Source organism: Etheostoma spectabile, chromosome 21 (assembly GCF_008692095.1).
Source record: "Etheostoma spectabile isolate EspeVRDwgs_2016 chromosome 21, UIUC_Espe_1.0, whole genome shotgun sequence".
NCBI lineage: Eukaryota > Metazoa > Chordata > Actinopteri > Perciformes > Percidae > Etheostoma > Etheostoma spectabile.
The window spans coordinates 12,195,616-12,213,197 of NC_045753.1; the positions used below are offsets into that span (position 1 = coordinate 12,195,616).

General features: G+C 40.3%; 2 protein-coding genes across 4 annotated transcripts in view; one reads left to right on the forward strand and one right to left on the reverse strand.

The window, feature by feature from the left end:
• LOC116670967 (LIM and SH3 domain protein 1) overlaps nt 1-8,867 on the forward strand; it is an 11,061-nt gene extending 2,194 nt beyond the window's left edge. Inside the window, exons 3-8 of one of the 3 annotated variants that reach the window (XM_032501766.1) lie at nt 243-327; nt 4,011-4,118; nt 5,409-5,516; nt 6,774-6,843; nt 7,022-7,110; nt 8,599-8,867. In XM_032501766.1, the coding sequence (XP_032357657.1) occupies nt 243-327; nt 4,011-4,118; nt 5,409-5,516; nt 6,774-6,843; nt 7,022-7,110; nt 8,599-8,772 (634 nt within the window). In that variant the 3' untranslated portion in view covers nt 8,773-8,867. The remainder of the gene's footprint in view (nt 1-242; nt 328-4,010; nt 4,119-5,408; nt 5,517-6,773; nt 6,844-7,021; nt 7,111-8,598) is intronic. The other 2 variants (XM_032501768.1, XM_032501767.1) reach the window with 2 other exon arrangements.
• Nucleotides 8,868-9,751: 884 nt separating this feature from the next.
• LOC116670961 (kelch domain-containing protein 1-like) overlaps nt 9,752-17,582 on the reverse strand; it is an 8,504-nt gene continuing 673 nt past the window's right edge. Inside the window, 13 exon segments of the mRNA XM_032501753.1 lie at nt 9,752-9,971; nt 11,522-11,601; nt 12,443-12,480; nt 12,483-12,526; nt 12,610-12,682; nt 13,152-13,264; nt 13,377-13,435; nt 14,090-14,164; nt 14,365-14,463; nt 14,568-14,658; nt 14,934-15,046; nt 16,210-16,327; nt 16,914-16,984. Of these exon segments, the coding sequence (XP_032357644.1) occupies nt 9,836-9,971; nt 11,522-11,601; nt 12,443-12,480; nt 12,483-12,526; nt 12,610-12,682; nt 13,152-13,264; nt 13,377-13,435; nt 14,090-14,164; nt 14,365-14,463; nt 14,568-14,658; nt 14,934-15,046; nt 16,210-16,327; nt 16,914-16,984 (1,110 nt within the window). The 3' untranslated portion in view covers nt 9,752-9,835.

Consider the following 17,582-nt stretch of genomic DNA (forward strand, 5'->3'; position numbering starts at 1 on the left):
AAATATCAAACAACTTTGGAAAAAACATCAAAAAAGCACCCACAATAGAAAAAAGTGACAAAAAAAAAGTTAGAAAAAGCAATAATAGTGAAAAAAACTTTTTTCATGGTTGACGGGAAGACAACACAAGGGTTAAGGAAAGGTCTAAGTTCTAAGAAAAATGCCAGAAGCAGTTTAAAGTTGCCATTTGTGGGAGCTTTTGGTCCTTGTTTATTTCTGATGAGATGTTTCTCTTCTTTCAGGCATTACCCCAAAACCTCCTTCACCATAGTGGCCGACACCCCCGAGAATCTGCGTCTCAAACAACAGAGCATGCTCAACAGCCAGGTGAGACGCCTACAGATCAATTCAATTCAATTCAATTTTATTGATAGTATCAATTCATAACAAGAGTTATTTCCAGACACTTTACAGATAGAGTAGGTCTAGACCACACTCTATAATTTACAAGGACCCAACAGTTCTAATAGTTCCCTCCAGAGCAAGCAGGAGTGCGACAGTGGTGAGGAAAAACTCCCTTTTAGGAAGAAACCTGGGACAGACCCAGGCTCTTGGTAGGGGGTGTCTGACGGGCCGGTTGGGGGTGTATTTAAAGAGTGGTAATAACAGTTATGATAAAAGATAATGGAACAGTGACTAATTAAATAGTAGTTTGTAGTAGTTCATGGTATAGCAGGGCACTGTGCGGCATTACAAGGCCCAGCAGAGCGTAGCAGAGTGTAGCAGGGCATCGCAGGACGTGTAGCAGGACCACGGCGACAGCCGCAACCAGGGTTTTGGAGCCTCCCTGATCCAAGGAAACATGCTGGGGGGAAAAGAACTTGAGCATTCTGGGGAATGACTCCCCAGAGCTAGGTTAGTAACAAGCATTTCTGGGACATGGATTCACACAAATGGAAAGATAAAGGAGAGAGGCGCTCAGTGTGTCAAAGGAAGTCCCCCGGCAGTCTAAAACTAACAGACCTACCACAGATCAGTCCTCTGTGTCTGCTATTACTCCTACTCCGTCAATGATTTCAATCACCAGCAGAGACGCTCGTCCTAATCCCCTTGTCTTTACTCGGTATATATTCCCTGCTTCATCTGTCTCCTTCACTCAGCTCTCTGCCTGTCTCACAGCAGGAGACGAGGACACACCACTCAGGACATTTGGATTCCTTTAATTAAGTCAAATGAGCCCTTTGACAGAATACTAAAATGAGAACACGCAAGCTTGACTTTGATAAAGATCTGAGATTTAACTCAAACAACCGGACCAAAGATCTGAACTTTATCACGTGTAAAGGCATAAAAGCTCTCCTTCTTTTCAGTTTCAACTGTGACCCCGGATCCACTCAAGCTCCTTTTCTTGCCTTCACTGTTCTTAATCTCTAATCTCATCACACTGTTCAAGCCAGGAAATTAACCTGATCACCGAAAAGGGTTAAGTCCTCCATGTCACGAAATGAAAGAGATTCCTTTACAGTGTGAATCTAACTTTAGGGATTGTCTTGGTACTCAACATTTGGAGGCCAAGCTTATTTTACCCAGCAAACATTTGGCTACAACTCAAATTGTCAGTTCGTACTTTAAATGCTGCATTTTTCTTGTTTGGCTTAACTTTACATCACTTGCCAAACTGTGTGTAAAACTGAACGTCAAAATCTGATTAGTATAGCACTCTTCCATTCCATGTAGAGAATGTGTGACGTGCACCAACACCAAGGCAGATTCAAGGCAGATGTGTTAAAAAACGTACCTGGCAATAAAACCTTGATTCTGATTCTGATTCTGCACCTGTTGAAATGTCTATGTGCTTCATGGCCTGCCTTTTTTCAATCGCTATTCTTTTTTTTACTTTGAATAAGAGCTAGTCTAGCTGTTTCCACCTGTTTCAAGTCATATGCCTAAACTAGGTTAATCAGCTCCTGCCTTTATCTTGGAGACTCTCAACGGATCGCTACCACCTGAAAGGCGAAGGTGTAGCCAATCCATTTTTTGAAAATGTAGTTGTCATTGTGTACTACAAAACCACACACATTAAACATTAGCACGGCTGTTTGCTGGGACCCACAGACTCTTCTTCCCATGGGGAAACCAGAAGGGCACTTGGAGAATGCCGCCCTGGGCCCAGGCTGTGCCAACGATAACAAAAGGGTTAATAATTTGGGTTTTAGCTCCGTAATTTAGATCTGCTCTAAAATGCATTGGGTTCTTCATTGGCACATGCTTCACCCTTCCACCAAGTTTCATAAGAAAACTGGGCTTGTAGTTTTCCCGTGGTCCTGCTGACAGACAAATGGCGTTTTTCCATTAATGGTACCTGCTCGACTCAGCCGCGGTGCCCCGTCCTCCTTTCTCCATTGCAGGTTAGTACCGCCTCATGCGAGAGGCGAGCTGTGGCTGGTCGTCATCGCAGGAAACTGCCGTGACCTAACGCGACACACACACACACACACACACACACACACACACACACACACACACACACACACACACACACACACACACACACACACACACACACACACACACACACACACACACACACACACAGAACGTCGAAGGTGTGTTGCTTTTGATTCTCGGTGTGTTGCCACAGCCATAAGACAAGTTAGTTTCTAGCCCCTAGTCGCTAGCCCCGTCTCCAACCAATCAGCAGTCTGCAGGTTTTTGCGTCACCTTCTGGTATCGCCTCAGCTCGCTTGGAACCTCGACTGAGGTAGTACTACAAAAAGTACCTGTTAGCAGGTACCAGGGACTTTTTTTTGTAATGGAAAAACAAAAAGGTGAGTAGAGTCGAGGCGAGTCGAGGAGGTACCATGCAGTGAAAAAACACCAAAACAGAAAGACAAACCGACCGAACCGAACACACAGGATGTGAAAAGTGACTAAATATCTGATGTAATCACACCAGTTCCAACATTTTGGGTTAAAAGCCTTTTAAACTATCATGTAACATAATTATGTTATTATGCTACATGATTGTTATGATAACATCAAGAACTAATTTACACCAGAAGTGTCCTCTATCTGTTTCTGTCTCTGTTTCTGTCTCTGTCTCTCTCGCTCTCTCTCTCCCTCTCTCTCTCTTTCTTTGCCCTCTCATGTCGTCTCGTCCAACCCAGTTCATTGTTTATAACCATAAAAGTCTCTGCAGTCAAGCTCTCTTACTGAGACAGCATATTCCTCATAGCAAGAACATGACTCACTGTGTGTGTGTGTGTGTGTGTGTGTGTGTGTGTGTGTGTGTGTGTGTGTGTGTGTGTGTGTGTGTGTGTGTGTGTGTGTGTGTGTGTGTGTGTGTGTGTGTGTGTGTGTGTGTGTGCGCGCGCACGCGTGCACAATGTGTGTGTATCTCAGATTTACTTTCAAGTAAACATTTCAACTTTGTTTAATTTTGCAATTGGGCCTAAAGTTACAAGGAATATCGACCAAAAGCTGTTTAACCGAATTACTCCCAAAAAAAAGGATGGATTCCATGCAACGCTCTTTGCAAATACAATTGATCACTTTCACTGAATTTCGGATGAAAATTCAAATGGTTTCAAATCAGTATCCTGACCAAACTCATCCATTCAACATACGTTCCTCTGATCTTAACTATTAGTCAAAATAATTCATAATTTTTGCTTTATTAACTGAAATATTAGTTATAATTCTATACAAATGAGGGTTATTGACCATGGATTCCAAAAAGCAGTGTAAAACAAGTGGAAGGAAGGTGGTGTTAGTGAAATGGAAAAAAATTATGCGTTGAAAATGTCAGATGTCGAACAAAGGGTAACAACAACAACAAAAAAGTTAATCTTTTTGACCCGGGAGAACAACACAAGGGTTAAAGGACAGCACATGTGTGTTTATGTTTATTTGTGAATCCCATTTAGTAAAAGTGTGCGTTCTCCCTTTAGAACATCTAATCTAGTTTTTGTCATTTCGGAGAATATCCGCTTTTTGGGCTGAGAAGTAGACACCACTGGGATCAATTCAAAGGCTGAGTTACTTAAATCCTGATGAATCACAATTTACAGGCGCTCTATAAGGAGGACTTTGAAAAGAACAAGGGGAAAGGTTTCAGCGTTGTGGTCGACACTCCGGAAATGCAGAGAGTGAAGAAGACGCAAGACCAGATCAGTCACGTACGTCTGGTTTGCCTCAAAAACCGCAGAGCATCGAATAATCTAATAACACTAAATAATCGGGCATCTCTGTAGCCATAACACTTTGTCGAAGTTTTAGATTTTACGTCTCTCCAACCTCCAACTTTGTATGTGTTTACGTGTGTGTCTGCATGCACTTTTGTCCCTTAATTAATGTAAACTTGCTTGATAAATCAGTTTTTTTTTTTTTTTTAATCAAGTGCTGCATTCAGGTTATGTTGAATTTATCGTTGCTGCCATCGTGTCGATTACCAGCCCAGTCTCATGGCATTTTGTGAAATTGTCACATTATTGAATCTATTGAATCGTGTACAAATCATGTTAATGTCATTATTTTTGTGTGTTGATTACACATTTTAAAGTAATGTATTTCAATGGGAACCCTATGTTGTGATCACAGAACGATTACGGTAGCGAGTATTATTGAAACTCCAAAAATCGGCGCAGGGAAGTTGGTCGGGTCAAACAACACAGCACTTTTGTTCAGCTCCTTTCTGCATTACTGTGTCCAGGAGCGAGTTGTCACCGTATCGCGTGTGGCGTTTGATTTCCCCGTTGTTGCGTCCCCCAGAGCAGCCCAGTGTCAAGGCAGTTCGTGAAATGGTCACGTTTGAAAATTGTGACATGTACACGTAATAATAAATCAAAATTACGTGACCATTTCACAAACTGGCGTGAGACCAGGTTGCTATCACCTTCCATTTTGTAACGGCGAGATGATATTAAACTGAAACCAACACACCATGAATGCAGCTTATAACTCTATGTGAAGGATACAAATATGCATGAATTCTAAATAGAACATCAATATTTAATTTGATGAAAATATTTCACTCCAGTTGTGTGTTTAACCTATGCTTGTCAGCAATCTTTGCTTTCTTGATGAGAGTGAGATGGGAAGATGGACACCACTCTCACGTTTGTCCGCTCAATATGAAGCTACAGGTTAGCCTAGCAGCTGGTTAGCCTAGCTTAGCATAAAGACTGGAAATGGAAAAAAAATAGTTATCATTGAAAAGATGTGATCTTTAGAAGAGCTTGTTGGCAGATTTTATGACTTTAGGACAGAGCCAGGCTAGTTGTTTCCCTCCGTTTTCAGTCTTTATGCTAAGCTAGGCTAACCGGCTGCTGGTTGAAGCTCCCTATATGTAGCGGACATGAAAAAAGTATTAATCTTCTCACATATCTCTTGGCAAGAAAGCAAATAAATGTATGTCCCAAAATATTGAACTATTCCTCTAAAGTAAGATTGATTTGTTCAAATGTCAGGCTCTTTACAAGGAGGACTTTGAGAAGAACAAGGGGAAAGGTTTCAGCGTGGTGGTCGACACTCCGGAGATGCAGAGAGTGAAGAAGACGCAAGACCAGATCAGCAACGTAAGTAACAGCTCGGTTCAAACCAATCACAAAACAACATATTTTCTCTCCTCGAATTTTGTCATGAAGATTCAATTCACGGATCTTTTTGTACACCAGCCTTTTAGAAACTAATTTTTCACTTAAAGACATCATACCACAACTCAGAGAACAAATCCTTCATCTAACTTCACAGTTGTTTTTTTTACATAAGGGACAAAAAAACAAGCAGTACGTGTCATTAAGTTGAGGTAATTCCCCTGAGAAAGGACAGGAAAAGATCCCAGTCCAACAACATGGTGGTAGATTTGCAGACTGGTGCTTTACAACAAGCTGAGACAGGAGCAGAGAGGAACAAAGTGCTGCAGCCAGCAGGGAAGAGTTCAGATCCTGCAGAGACACATTTCAGACATTTCTCCTCGTCCACTGAGGGCCAGCTGCCCTATATGGTCAAAGACTCTCAGCTGTGGACACAAAGTGAACGTCTGCTCTCTGTGCACGCGCGCGCGCACGCGCACACACACACACACACACACACACACACACACACACACACACCACACACACTTTCTCTTTTTTGTCTCCTGAGAGCTCTGGTTGCAGAAAGGAATGACGGGTGATAAGCTGCATGTGAAAAAGGCAAAAGCTGCTAACTTCCTTTTCCACTGGGAGCTTCCTTCATTTTTTTCTTTATTTCTCCCTTCCTTACTTACTTTTTTCTTTCTTTCTGTCCTTTCCTCTTTTATTTCTCCCTCTCTCCAACTCTTTCCTTTCTTACTTTCTTTCTCTCTCTCTCTCTCTCTCACCCACAAGCTTTTTACATCATCCTCCTGAGGTCTGTTGGAGACACAGCAAGCTGATTTTTCTCCTAAAAATCTAAAAATATCAGCAGTAACTCACAGTGGAGAAATCTAAATGGCAACAAAAACAATAACAATCTGAAAAGGAATTCTCATCAAAACTCTGCATATAGAAGGCCATAGTGTCCATGAAGTAAATAAAGGGAATATTCAAACTGTTTCACATTTTGTTGTAGATATATAACATTATTCATTTTACATTTTTTTAGTACATTTCATCTTCTTGCTTCTGTAAAGTGTGAGGAACTAAAATGCATCAGACAGACACGGAGGCTTAAAGGATGTTTCTTCTCTACTAAAACGGTTGCCTTCATATCAGAAACCCCCCTCATCATGTCTCAGCACCTCCTCAAATGGTGAGGCTGTCAGTCAGAGTGTATGTGTTTTAACATGCACGTGTGTCTGCTTGTGTGTGCAGATAAAGTACCACGAAGATTTTGAAAAGAGCAGGATTCGAAGTGACGCACCTCCTCCTGAGAACAGACAAGGTAAGACACATCCTTACACTTTTTGAGTCACACTCCTCTAAATAACCATATTTAACAGTATACGTTTGTATTACCTGTGTGTGTGTGTGTGTGTGTGTGTGTGTGTGTGTGTGTGTGTGTGTGTGTGTGTGTGTGTGTGTGTGTGTGTGTGTGTGTGTGTGTGTGTGTGTGTGTGTAGACTATGAGGAACAACCATCCAACCCTGAGAGATTCAGTCAGCCGGTCGGACAGATGTGTCCTGCTGCTGTAGCACCACCTGGTGGAGGGGTAGGATTAATACATAAACATACACTATGGGGCCAAAAGTATCTGGACACTGGAACATTTTGTGAGAATCTCCCACAAATTGCAACAGAAAATCTGACAAATGTTGATCACTCACAGAAGTCTCCTCTATAATATATAAAGTCGTAAGAAAATCGCTGGTGCCACAATTCCCCATTGCGGCCCATGTTAACCCACCAACCTGCAAATTTTAATTTTTGAGTCAAAATTTCAAACGAAAAACCTTTTGTCAACATTTTGGTTGTCTTTTCTGACACTTGTGTGTCTTTCCCCCGATGTTTTTGTCAGTTTTTCAACGTTTGTTGACTTTTTCTGACCCTTTTGACATTTGTGCTTTTTTCCCCCCAAATTTTTAAAGCTTTTTTTTTAAACATTTGTCACTTTGTTCAGCATTTTTTTCACATTTTGTTTGTTCACATTTTAGTCACAATTTTCTTCATTTTTATATTTGTCACACACAAGTTCTTTTATCAATTATTTTTTTCTCCAAATAGTAAAAATTGACATAAAACACCGGAATTCAATGAAAGTAGTGAACAGATTATTTAACTTGTGAGGAACATTGTAGGGAACCATCTACGTTACTTTTTTGGACAGAAAGAAACCCAAAATATCTGATCTAGAAACTTTTTGAAAAGGGGTCAAATTTGACCCAACGGGAGGGTTAAGGGGAAACAAAGAAAATATTTTGACTAACAGATATCTCCATGAAGCATTACTTACATTAAGACAATATATATATTGTACTACAAGTTTTCTGAACATTTAATTATGTAAATGAGGCATTATCTAACTAAATATGTGGTAATTTGCATAATGATGGTGTTTATTTACTTGGACCTTGTTTTCCCATGCATTGGGACTAATGTAAATTAAAATCTCTGAATTACTTTTAGCATCAATTAGACAATGCCTCATTTGCATAATGAAACAAAAATAAAGAACATTTGTAATACAATTTATGTCTTGATGTAAGTAATCAACTTGGGAAGTTTCATGGCAACATGTTAGTTTCTTCTTCATTTCACATGCAGTGTCTCCCCTTAACATGGGCTGTAATAGGAAATTGTGGCACCACTGATTTCAGTATTTTTCAATACTTTCCACCATTTGGATTTCTGAGGACTTTTTCCTGCAATTAGAACTAAGGAGCCTGGCTCAAGCTATCAAAACCACAACAAGACAGAGGTTCCAAAGTATAAAACGAGGATGTCCTATTACTTTTTGACGTTGGCATGCATTTGTGTGTGCTACCTTTAATTGTAATATGGCTTTCAGACTTTCATTCGTTTACATGTACTTCATTTGTGGTGTAATAATAGTTTAGCTATTTAGCCACGTTCTTCCTGCACGAGTGTGTGTAAGCCTCACTCAGTTGGGAAATTCAAATCAATCTGTTTGGACTCTGATGTATGCCAGTGTCTGTTTATTCATTACCTGTGTGTGTTTTTGATTGATTCAACTCCACAGAAACGTTACCAGGCGGTGTACAGCTATGTGGCGGCGGAGGCAGATGAAGTTTCTCTGCAGGAAGGCGACCTGCTCTTAGACGTGGAGCCGATAGATGAAGGGTGGATGTTTGGATGCAACCAGCGCACGGGGCAGCGAGGCATGCTCCCTGCTAACTACGTCCGGCCCGTGTGAAACAGACACAAGATGGCCCTCCTCCAGCACGAGATGTCCTGTGACTGCAGTCACCAACAATCAGGAGTCTTTAAATCAGATTTTACAAATGAAAAAAAACATGTATACACACTCCCTAATTGGTTCTGCTTTGATTTTGAACTACAAGTAAAGAAGAGGTAGTGGTGTGGTCATGGGTTCTTGAAAACTTACATTAGTCAGAGTGAGATTTCACTTAAAGAGAAGTGTCTGTAACAGAAACTCACAAAAGTAGTAAGAGTAAAGCAGAGGGAATCAATTCACAAAACAGAAGAAATGTTAAACCTATAGCTTGTACGATATTTCTCAGGAAACGTGGACATGTCCAAGTAAAGTGCATTCCTTACAGAAACGGATGCAGTCAAGTGTCTTCTGTTCGGCAGTTAAATGACCAAAAAGGTTAATGAGTTTCTAAAACCCATTTGAAACTTGATTATTCAGAAAGCAAATCATTTAGGCTGATTTGATTAAAAGTTGAATATTTAATCATTTGTGTTTGATGCCTAAAGATCATTCATTTTTGTTGTATGCCTAATTGATTACGGAATTGTTCCTTTAGGAAATGTAGTGCAGGGGAAGAACTATTATCTTTTAGGAAACGCAGCAATACCAGTGTAGAAATACTCGTGTAGAAGTCCTGCATTTAGTTTTCCTTAAGATGAGTCTGCACAGCAACAATAAATGTAGTAGAATGAAAATTACAATATTCACTTCTCAAGTGTGACGGAGTCAAAAGTTTCAAAATGGAAACAAGTACCTCAGAAATACAGTACTTGTAGTAAATGTAATGTTTTCAATAAACACTAAAGTTCTATACAAAATATATCTTTATTCAAACAACAGATTGCACATCAAATCTCTACATTGGAGTAAAATTTACCAAATCTAAACAGCTTGTTAAAAAAAAAAGAAAAAAGTACTAAATACACTTAAGTTAAAACAATGAAACTTTTTTTTCCTCAAATCATTAGAACACAAAAGGTCTACTCAAAACAAACAGTTTTGTAACAGTTGACTGGCTCAGATTCTATTAAAGCGGTCCTCTTCAAGCTGTAAGAACAGGCGTCATAGCCGAGAAAAAAGCCACTCGCTTGTCGATTTTGTGGTGTATTTTTGACGGAAGCCAGTCCAGATACTTCCCAAACAGCTTGGGGTTTCTTCCTATGAAGTCTTCACACAATCTAGAGAAGAAAGAAAAACAGCGGTTCTAAAACTATTCTAGTGTGTACAGTCTGTAGCTGTGCTACGACCACAGCTAGTTGCATTACTCATCCAACGTGCTATTTATACATGTATGGCCCTACAGTTGGTTGCAAGGTTTCTATTCTCCTTGATGTCCAGCATTTGCTTTCTGGACCATAAAAAAAAAAAAAGAAAGTTCAAGTTAGTCTATAGCCACAACATTCCACTTCCGTGATTGCTCCAGGAAATTCTTCCAGATGCATACATTTCCGTTAACTTCCGCTTTTTGTTGGAAGAAATGCCAATAAATCCTCCGCTTCGCAGCGTTTGACAAAGGTTAACTTGGTGTTATAATTTTTTGTAAACCTTAAACCCAATTTGTCAAGAAAGTATTTTGAGTACAAGTTTTCCCCGGAACACCCATAATTTCTTCATTTCCCAGACTGCGGTTTAGGATTCATCCCTCGGTCAATCCCAAATGTATGCACCACATTTAATGGCAAGTCATGTAATAGTTGAGATATTTCACTTTTGAGCATCAGTGGGCTGATCAACCAGCATTGCCACGACAACATGGTCCGGTTGGCTGAAAGAAGCTCATTTTAGGTATTTTAAAAAGGAGATTTAGAAACGGCATTGTCAGTTGGTCCACCACTTTGTTGCAGACTAAACATCTACTGGATGGATTGGGATTCAGTTTGACTGAGACATTCATGTTGCCCAGAGGATGAATCCTGACTTTGGTGATCTGATTTTACCTTTAGAGCCACAATGAGGTTGACATTTTTTGTGAACTTGAGAGCTACTGGATAAATTACCATGACGTTAAATGCAGTCCCAGCAGGATGAACTCCATTACATTTCCCTTTCACCAAGCGCCATCATTACCAGGCTGTCTACAGCTACTGTATCTGGCAGCAAAGGCAGATGAAGCTTCTCTGCAGGAATGAATGGAATGGCCCCACCCCCCCCCCCCCCCAATGTTCCCAGCAAGATGAAGTCTAATAGCTTTCCCCAAGCGCCATCATTAAGTCAACATTTCTCTTTCAAACAATATTGACGTATAACTTTACCCTACCCTGATGCTGTGCATTTGATGACAAAATAAAATTATACAAAAGATTTCCATTGGTGACCAGAAAATAATCAGTGTTAAAATGACCACAATACCACACCTTGACCATTTCATCTCAAGTGAGTCATTTAAGTCCATGTCACATAATCAGGCCGCAGACACCGGTCAACCATACATAATATGGTCAAGCTCATTAGCATAACACTATGTTCTCCAGCATCACACACACGTCCAACAGGGCAGGATTATAAATAGCATTTGGAGAAAGAAAGAAAAAAAAAAAAAAAAAAAAAAAAAAAAAAGTCTGTGGACTTTGTTAAAACTGCTTAATCATGTGTGAACGGAGGACGTGCAGACTGGCACACACTATGCACACAACGTGCAGCGAGAGACACCAACAGAAAGTAGGCAATGCTACATGACACACGTAACAAAATATAAATTCAAAAGCAGATATTTGGAGATTCAACATACCTGAAGAGGGCGTACGGCTCTGTCTGAAAAATTAACACATCTCTGCAGTGATTATCTGAAGGAGCCACCAGAACAGCCACCTGATAAAGATGTTTGACAATAAATCACATGAGCCTGGCTGACAGATGAAATACAGGTATTATTTTTCATACTTTCAGCCATTGATAAGATCAGCTGCCCAGCCTGAGAACATCTCTACAGCTACTGGATGGATTGGCATAACATTTCTCCAGGTGTGCATAGTTTTTACAGGATGAATTCATATGATTTGTGTGATTCCTAACTACCTCAAATTTAATTCTCAATTTTCCAGCATAATAAATTACCTGCAAACATCCATTAAATCTCACCTTTGTGTTAAGTGCCAATAAGAAAATATCAGCATGTTACCGGGCAAATATGAGATTTTGAACATTGTAAACCTTCTACATTGTTGTAAACTGGTATTTCTGAACCTTCCCTAAACAGATTTCAGTGTTTTACAAATGTGGCAACATTTTCTATGATTGATTTGAACATGTCAAACCGACCCATTTCAGTAATTTAGCCCTGGTCTGCCCTTAATGAAAACAAAGACAGAGCTGTATATCTTTAACATGTGAACCATTACCACATAATACGCGTGCACTTCAAACTTTGAGTCCTTACATCTCTTAAGCTTTCTTTATGCAACACATGTAGTAATCGGCAAGCTATAATTGTTCACTTGACAAATAACATTACAGAAAGAATTCAGGGTTTAAAAGCAAAGTGTTCACTGATAAAAAATACTAACAGAAACTTTTGATTTGCCAAGACCTTGTTGTGGACCTAAGACCTAAAGCTTTCAGTTTGAGGAAGGAGAAAAAAAAAAAAAAAAAAAAAAAAATTCTGATGAAAGTTGTAAATTTCTTTAAAATTAAGTTTTCAAAAATCACATACCGAGTCCATGACAATGACCATGTTGCTGCTTCCCCCAACACAACGACATTGTTGTCATTTCCCAGGCACGCTGTGTGACACACTCTGAGGAAGATGCACATTTGGGTGAATACACTTTCAAAACACGAGCCATACATAAGAAATAACCTTCAGTTAGAGTTAACTACCTGGGCTTGTCCTGGTGTGGGTGAGTTCTCTTGTTCCACTCTCTTTTGTGTGTGTTAAACTGCCAGGCATCATCTAGCAGAGATAGATTTGATGATAAAACCAGTTGGAAAACCCACACTGCTGAATAATGTCATTTGTTTTAGTGTTGCCAATAATCAAAATGTTCTTCCACACACAAAAAAAAAAAAAAAAAAAAAAAAAAAAAGTCTTCAACCTTTGGCACATTTTTTCAAGACAGTTGAAGGATTAAGATAAGATGCAGATAAAATTTTGATTCTTCTAGGGCAAAAGCCTTTGAGGTTAATATTTCTTACTGGAAAGTTAACCACAAAGATCCAAAACCCAACCATGCTTCATTTTGTGGTGGTTTGTGTTATCCATTTATTTGTAGAGTTTGTCCCTGTGGTGGTTTTGCAGATCTGTGGTTAATTTTCATCTTCATGTTGAACCATTATCCGTCCATGAGGCAGAGAGGCCTTTTAGCATGCAGAGCTAAACACTGAAGCATTAGAGATTGATTTATTCTGTAACCAGCACTTACTGAGAGTGTTTCCGTATGTACCTAGACCTCCGTATATGAAGAGCGTGTGATCTGACGTGGGCGTCATGGTGAACATGGAGCGCCCTAGTGGTGCACAGGATGCTGGGATGTCACTGGTGGAAAGTAGAACACAAGACGTCAGTACTTCATTGGCAAGAAGAGCCATCTATTATATATAAATAAAAATAAAGTTATTGAATCAGTTAAAGAGTTTAGAAGTTTTACAATTTTGTCCACATCCATGTTTCTAGGTCTAAGCAGAACATGTCCAACTCTGCTGTTTCCTGCAAAAAAAAAAAAAAAAAAAAAAAATGTTTCAGTAGAGTCAAGTCTTGACAGCGTTAGACAAATACGGCACAAAATGAACCTAGGGGTTAAAAACATGTGTACCAAGTCGGCGTTCTCTGGGATATGTTTTCATGCTTATGGAATGTGACCAGTTATAGTGCAAAGCACTCATTAGCTTAAACTGCTAGCTAGTTGCCTGGGCACAGGGTAAAGGAAAAGAAAATCACTATATCTATACCACCAACAAGGCTCAAAATAGCACCACACTTTGTGCAGATAGTTTATAAAAAAATAAATAAAACAAGCAGTACAGGCGGGCACCATCTTTGTAAAAAGAGTAACTACCAGTCAAACACTGCAACCAGTAACATAGCTCAGGCACTAGCTACGTTTATTTTACACCGAATTTGTCCTTTAACTCATTACAACACCGAGCGTACACGGTCAAAATGCTGCTACCTATCGACATGGTCAGATGAGTCATAGCCTTAAGTATGCAGACACCAACATCGATTTACAGGACCGAGTCATGTAAACAAAACTATTTAATAGATTTATAGGTGTCCACATATTTGGGCGTATTTGGGGTATATTTGCGGTTTTTAACTATGGTGTATACAAGCTTCCTTAGCAAGGTCAAGCCAACTCACCGTGCCACCAGAGATGTAACCTTTGTTCATCAGAAGGGCACTGGCATGGCAGCCTCTAGGGGCAGGAGCAGGACCCTGGACATGGGGAGAAGGAAAAAAAAAAAAAAAAAAAAAAATACAGTAAGTTTACAATAAAATGAAGTCTAAAAGTAAAAAAAAGAAGAAAAAAAAAAGAAGAAAAACACACAAGAGCATATGGTACAGATGTGTGTGCCGACATACAAACTAAGCCTTCTAGTAACCAATCTTTAGACACAAAATCACGTTTCACTCACCCGAGTCTCTGGCATGCTCCATGTAGCCGTCTCTATGTCAAAAACATAGACTTCATTGTTCCAGCCCCAGCACCTAAATAACGTGTTTCCAATTGTTGTCTAAAAAAACAAAAAGATTGTTATATGATCTTGGGAACCAAAGATGCAAATCCGTCAGGAATAACAGTCGCAATGTTTTGTTCACAACATTGGTAAACATTTACCCAGGACATCTCTTCCATGACGAAACTTGACGTTGATGCGTTTCGAACCTCCCCTATAGTCTTACATCCATAGCCACCAAAGTAGATTAATCTGCACCAAGAAATAACACATAAAACTAATGTGAAAAAATTACATGGAATCACTTATCCTCAAACCTTTCATTTACCAGCCCTTCAAAATATCCCTCCTTCTGGAGGCTTTAGAAGCTAGATTTGTTTTCCTGCGGAGCTGGGAGTTGAAGTGTACAGTAAGGGAGAAAATGCCAAATGTTGAAGATGTGAACTGCTGCTTAAAAAGCTCAGCTGTCTAGCTATTATTATAATAGAGTTGTTTATGTAGTGCAATGTCCTCCAGACTGAACTGACCTGTCTCGGTGAACCCAGCAGGAGTGTTTGTTACGCGGCGAGGGTGCCGCTCCCTTGGCGTCTGTCACTTTCTTCCACGAGTAGGTCTGTTGTCTAAGGTCAACGCTGAACATCTACAGAAGGGAGAGTTATATTCAGATACAAAACCTGCATCACTGTTGAGGAGCTGAAACACTAAAAAGTTAGTCAAGATTTCCACATTTTCCTACAACACAAGTGTAAAAAGCAGATAGTTATGCAAGGCTTGATCCTGTCTACTATTCATCGCTATCTTAGTTTCAGTAGCATCTTTAAAAGCATTGATAAAATGCCTTTGCTCTGTTCAGAAAGCCATCGGACCAGATGATCAAGCTGGATAATGTGGACAGTCAGGTATGAGCTTTGCAAAACTGCACTTTAAAGTACACGCCCTGGGCTCGACATGATCTACAAAACAAACTTCATACCTGACATTCAAAATATGTTTTAAGAAATGTAGGCCAAGTCATGCTCTCCTCTATGGAGACACAAAGGCAAAGCAGTCATTGACAAGTTGGATTTAAATCCTTTAAATATGGGAATAACTGCACAATTTTCAGACATTTGCTGCTGGAAGGCGCTCATGGTACTGTGCGTTAAAAGTGATGTAAATGACAGCTGCACACCTACAATCCTTTATGAGATCATCTGAGAGCCATGCATTTCCCATCATGCCATGGGTCTTGCAGTCACGGCAGAGAAACTGCGGTGCCTGGCCCTAAAAACTGATTTTGTCTCAATCTCGTAAGGTTATCGCTGCCCACGTGTGCTGGTGACGTCAGAGCAAGTCGATATCAAGTCGGACACAAGTTTAACCAGAATGCATTGGGAGGCGATCGCCAGAGATTGGTTCTGCACAGAGCCGGCTCATCTCGAACGAGCCTAATGCCTCGGTTAAGTAGGTGGTGGGAGTACGCAACCTCAAAAGCAATGGTTGCTATGCCAGTGGTTCCCATAACTTTTCACATCAAAGACCCCTAAACTGACACAAAGTAGACCATGGACCCCTGTTGGATTCCATTTCATTCCAGGGGTCCCCATCTGATAAGAGTTTTGCTTTAGGTGTTTAACCACAAGGACCTTTACAAAACAGATGAGCAAAATAGTCACATTCTGTCATTGTCACATTCTCTTATTTCCCACCCCCCTTTTGTGTCCACTGAAGGAAGCCCTACGCCCTTGCTCAGTATAATGAAGGGAAGAGACAGCTCCTTTTACAAACAAGGCCCCAGGCTTGAGGTAGTCCACAGCGCCTCACCTGGTTTGTGTGTCCAACGGGGTCACATCCTGCAAAGATGTAGAGCGTGCCGTTAAGATGAGAGCCACAGAAGCCGGATAAGTCTGGGGGTTTGTCACCAGTGATCTCCCGCCGCTCCCTGTGGCACGAAAAGAAAAAAAAGAAGAAAAAAAAAGGGCGATATGAAATAGCCAGCTGAACACTGGGTCATGTAAACTCAAAATGAGAGCTTTGGTGCAACTGTAGCCAGGGGCGTAGCACAAAATCGTGGGCCCTGTAGAAAGGCATTTTCTATTGGCCCCTCACTGCATCTCTTCATTCTAGTTTATTTTTGGGTCCTCCTCACATGAGGGCCCTCGGTACTCTGTCCCCCACCACCAGTCCGACACCCCTAACTGTAGGCTGACCAGTGGGACCGGCCGTTCTGGGAACAGCGAGGATTGTGGGTGGATTACGTATAGGCCTATAGAGCAACGGCAAATACTGTACATCGTTCCCCAAGCTTCCAAAAATCTCGTATTTGAGCTGTTTCTATATTTTATGGTTTTCAACTGCACTTTAATGTTTCATGTAAAGCACTTTGAATTGTGCTATACAAATAAAGCTGCCTTGCCTTTTGCACACTATCATTGTATCTTGTTTGCACCATTTTTTTTTTAAAAGAACAAACATAGCTTTAATGTCAAGGTGACACAGTGTTCATATCAACCGATAAACATTCTTACCACGTCCCGCTGTCTAAATCACAGAGCCAGATCTCATCACTGGGCAACATGACGTCCTCTCCAGCAACTACCTGTTATAGAAAAAGTATGAAAAACATGTATTCTGCCTCCTCTAAAGCCACCAAACAAAGCGTTTGGATGTGAAGTGGGGTGATGTTCAGTGCAAACATTTTTCATATTTGGAGGGTTTAATTGTAACCGTAGATGGATGCCATAGCAACAATCGGGATGCAACAAGATATGTCTGAGAAATGTTCTGTTGAAACATGTTCTGCTCTGCTGTAAGTTGGGCGTTTCTGCATGTTTTGTAGGTCAACATCTCTCTATGCAAAAATGTACCCTCAGGTTGCCAGTTCATTAGGTACACTAATCAAAGCTGCAATAAACAACCCCGTAAGTTATGAGGTTTAAGTTTTAATTTACACGGTATTACAAAAAAAAAAAAATTGCAATGACTAAATGTGGTCATTTTGATTGTCTGCTGGCAAATTATGCTGCGTGCGTGACAATATATTAGAAACACCTCAATCAACTTTTATTCATTTGGCGCATGCATGGAATCGCATTAAGAAGACTAATTAGAGAGAAATATCGCATCAGCTCTTTAAACTTGAGCATGATTCATCCTCAGGCAGAACATGTAGCCTCCAGCTCTAGACACTAAGAAGA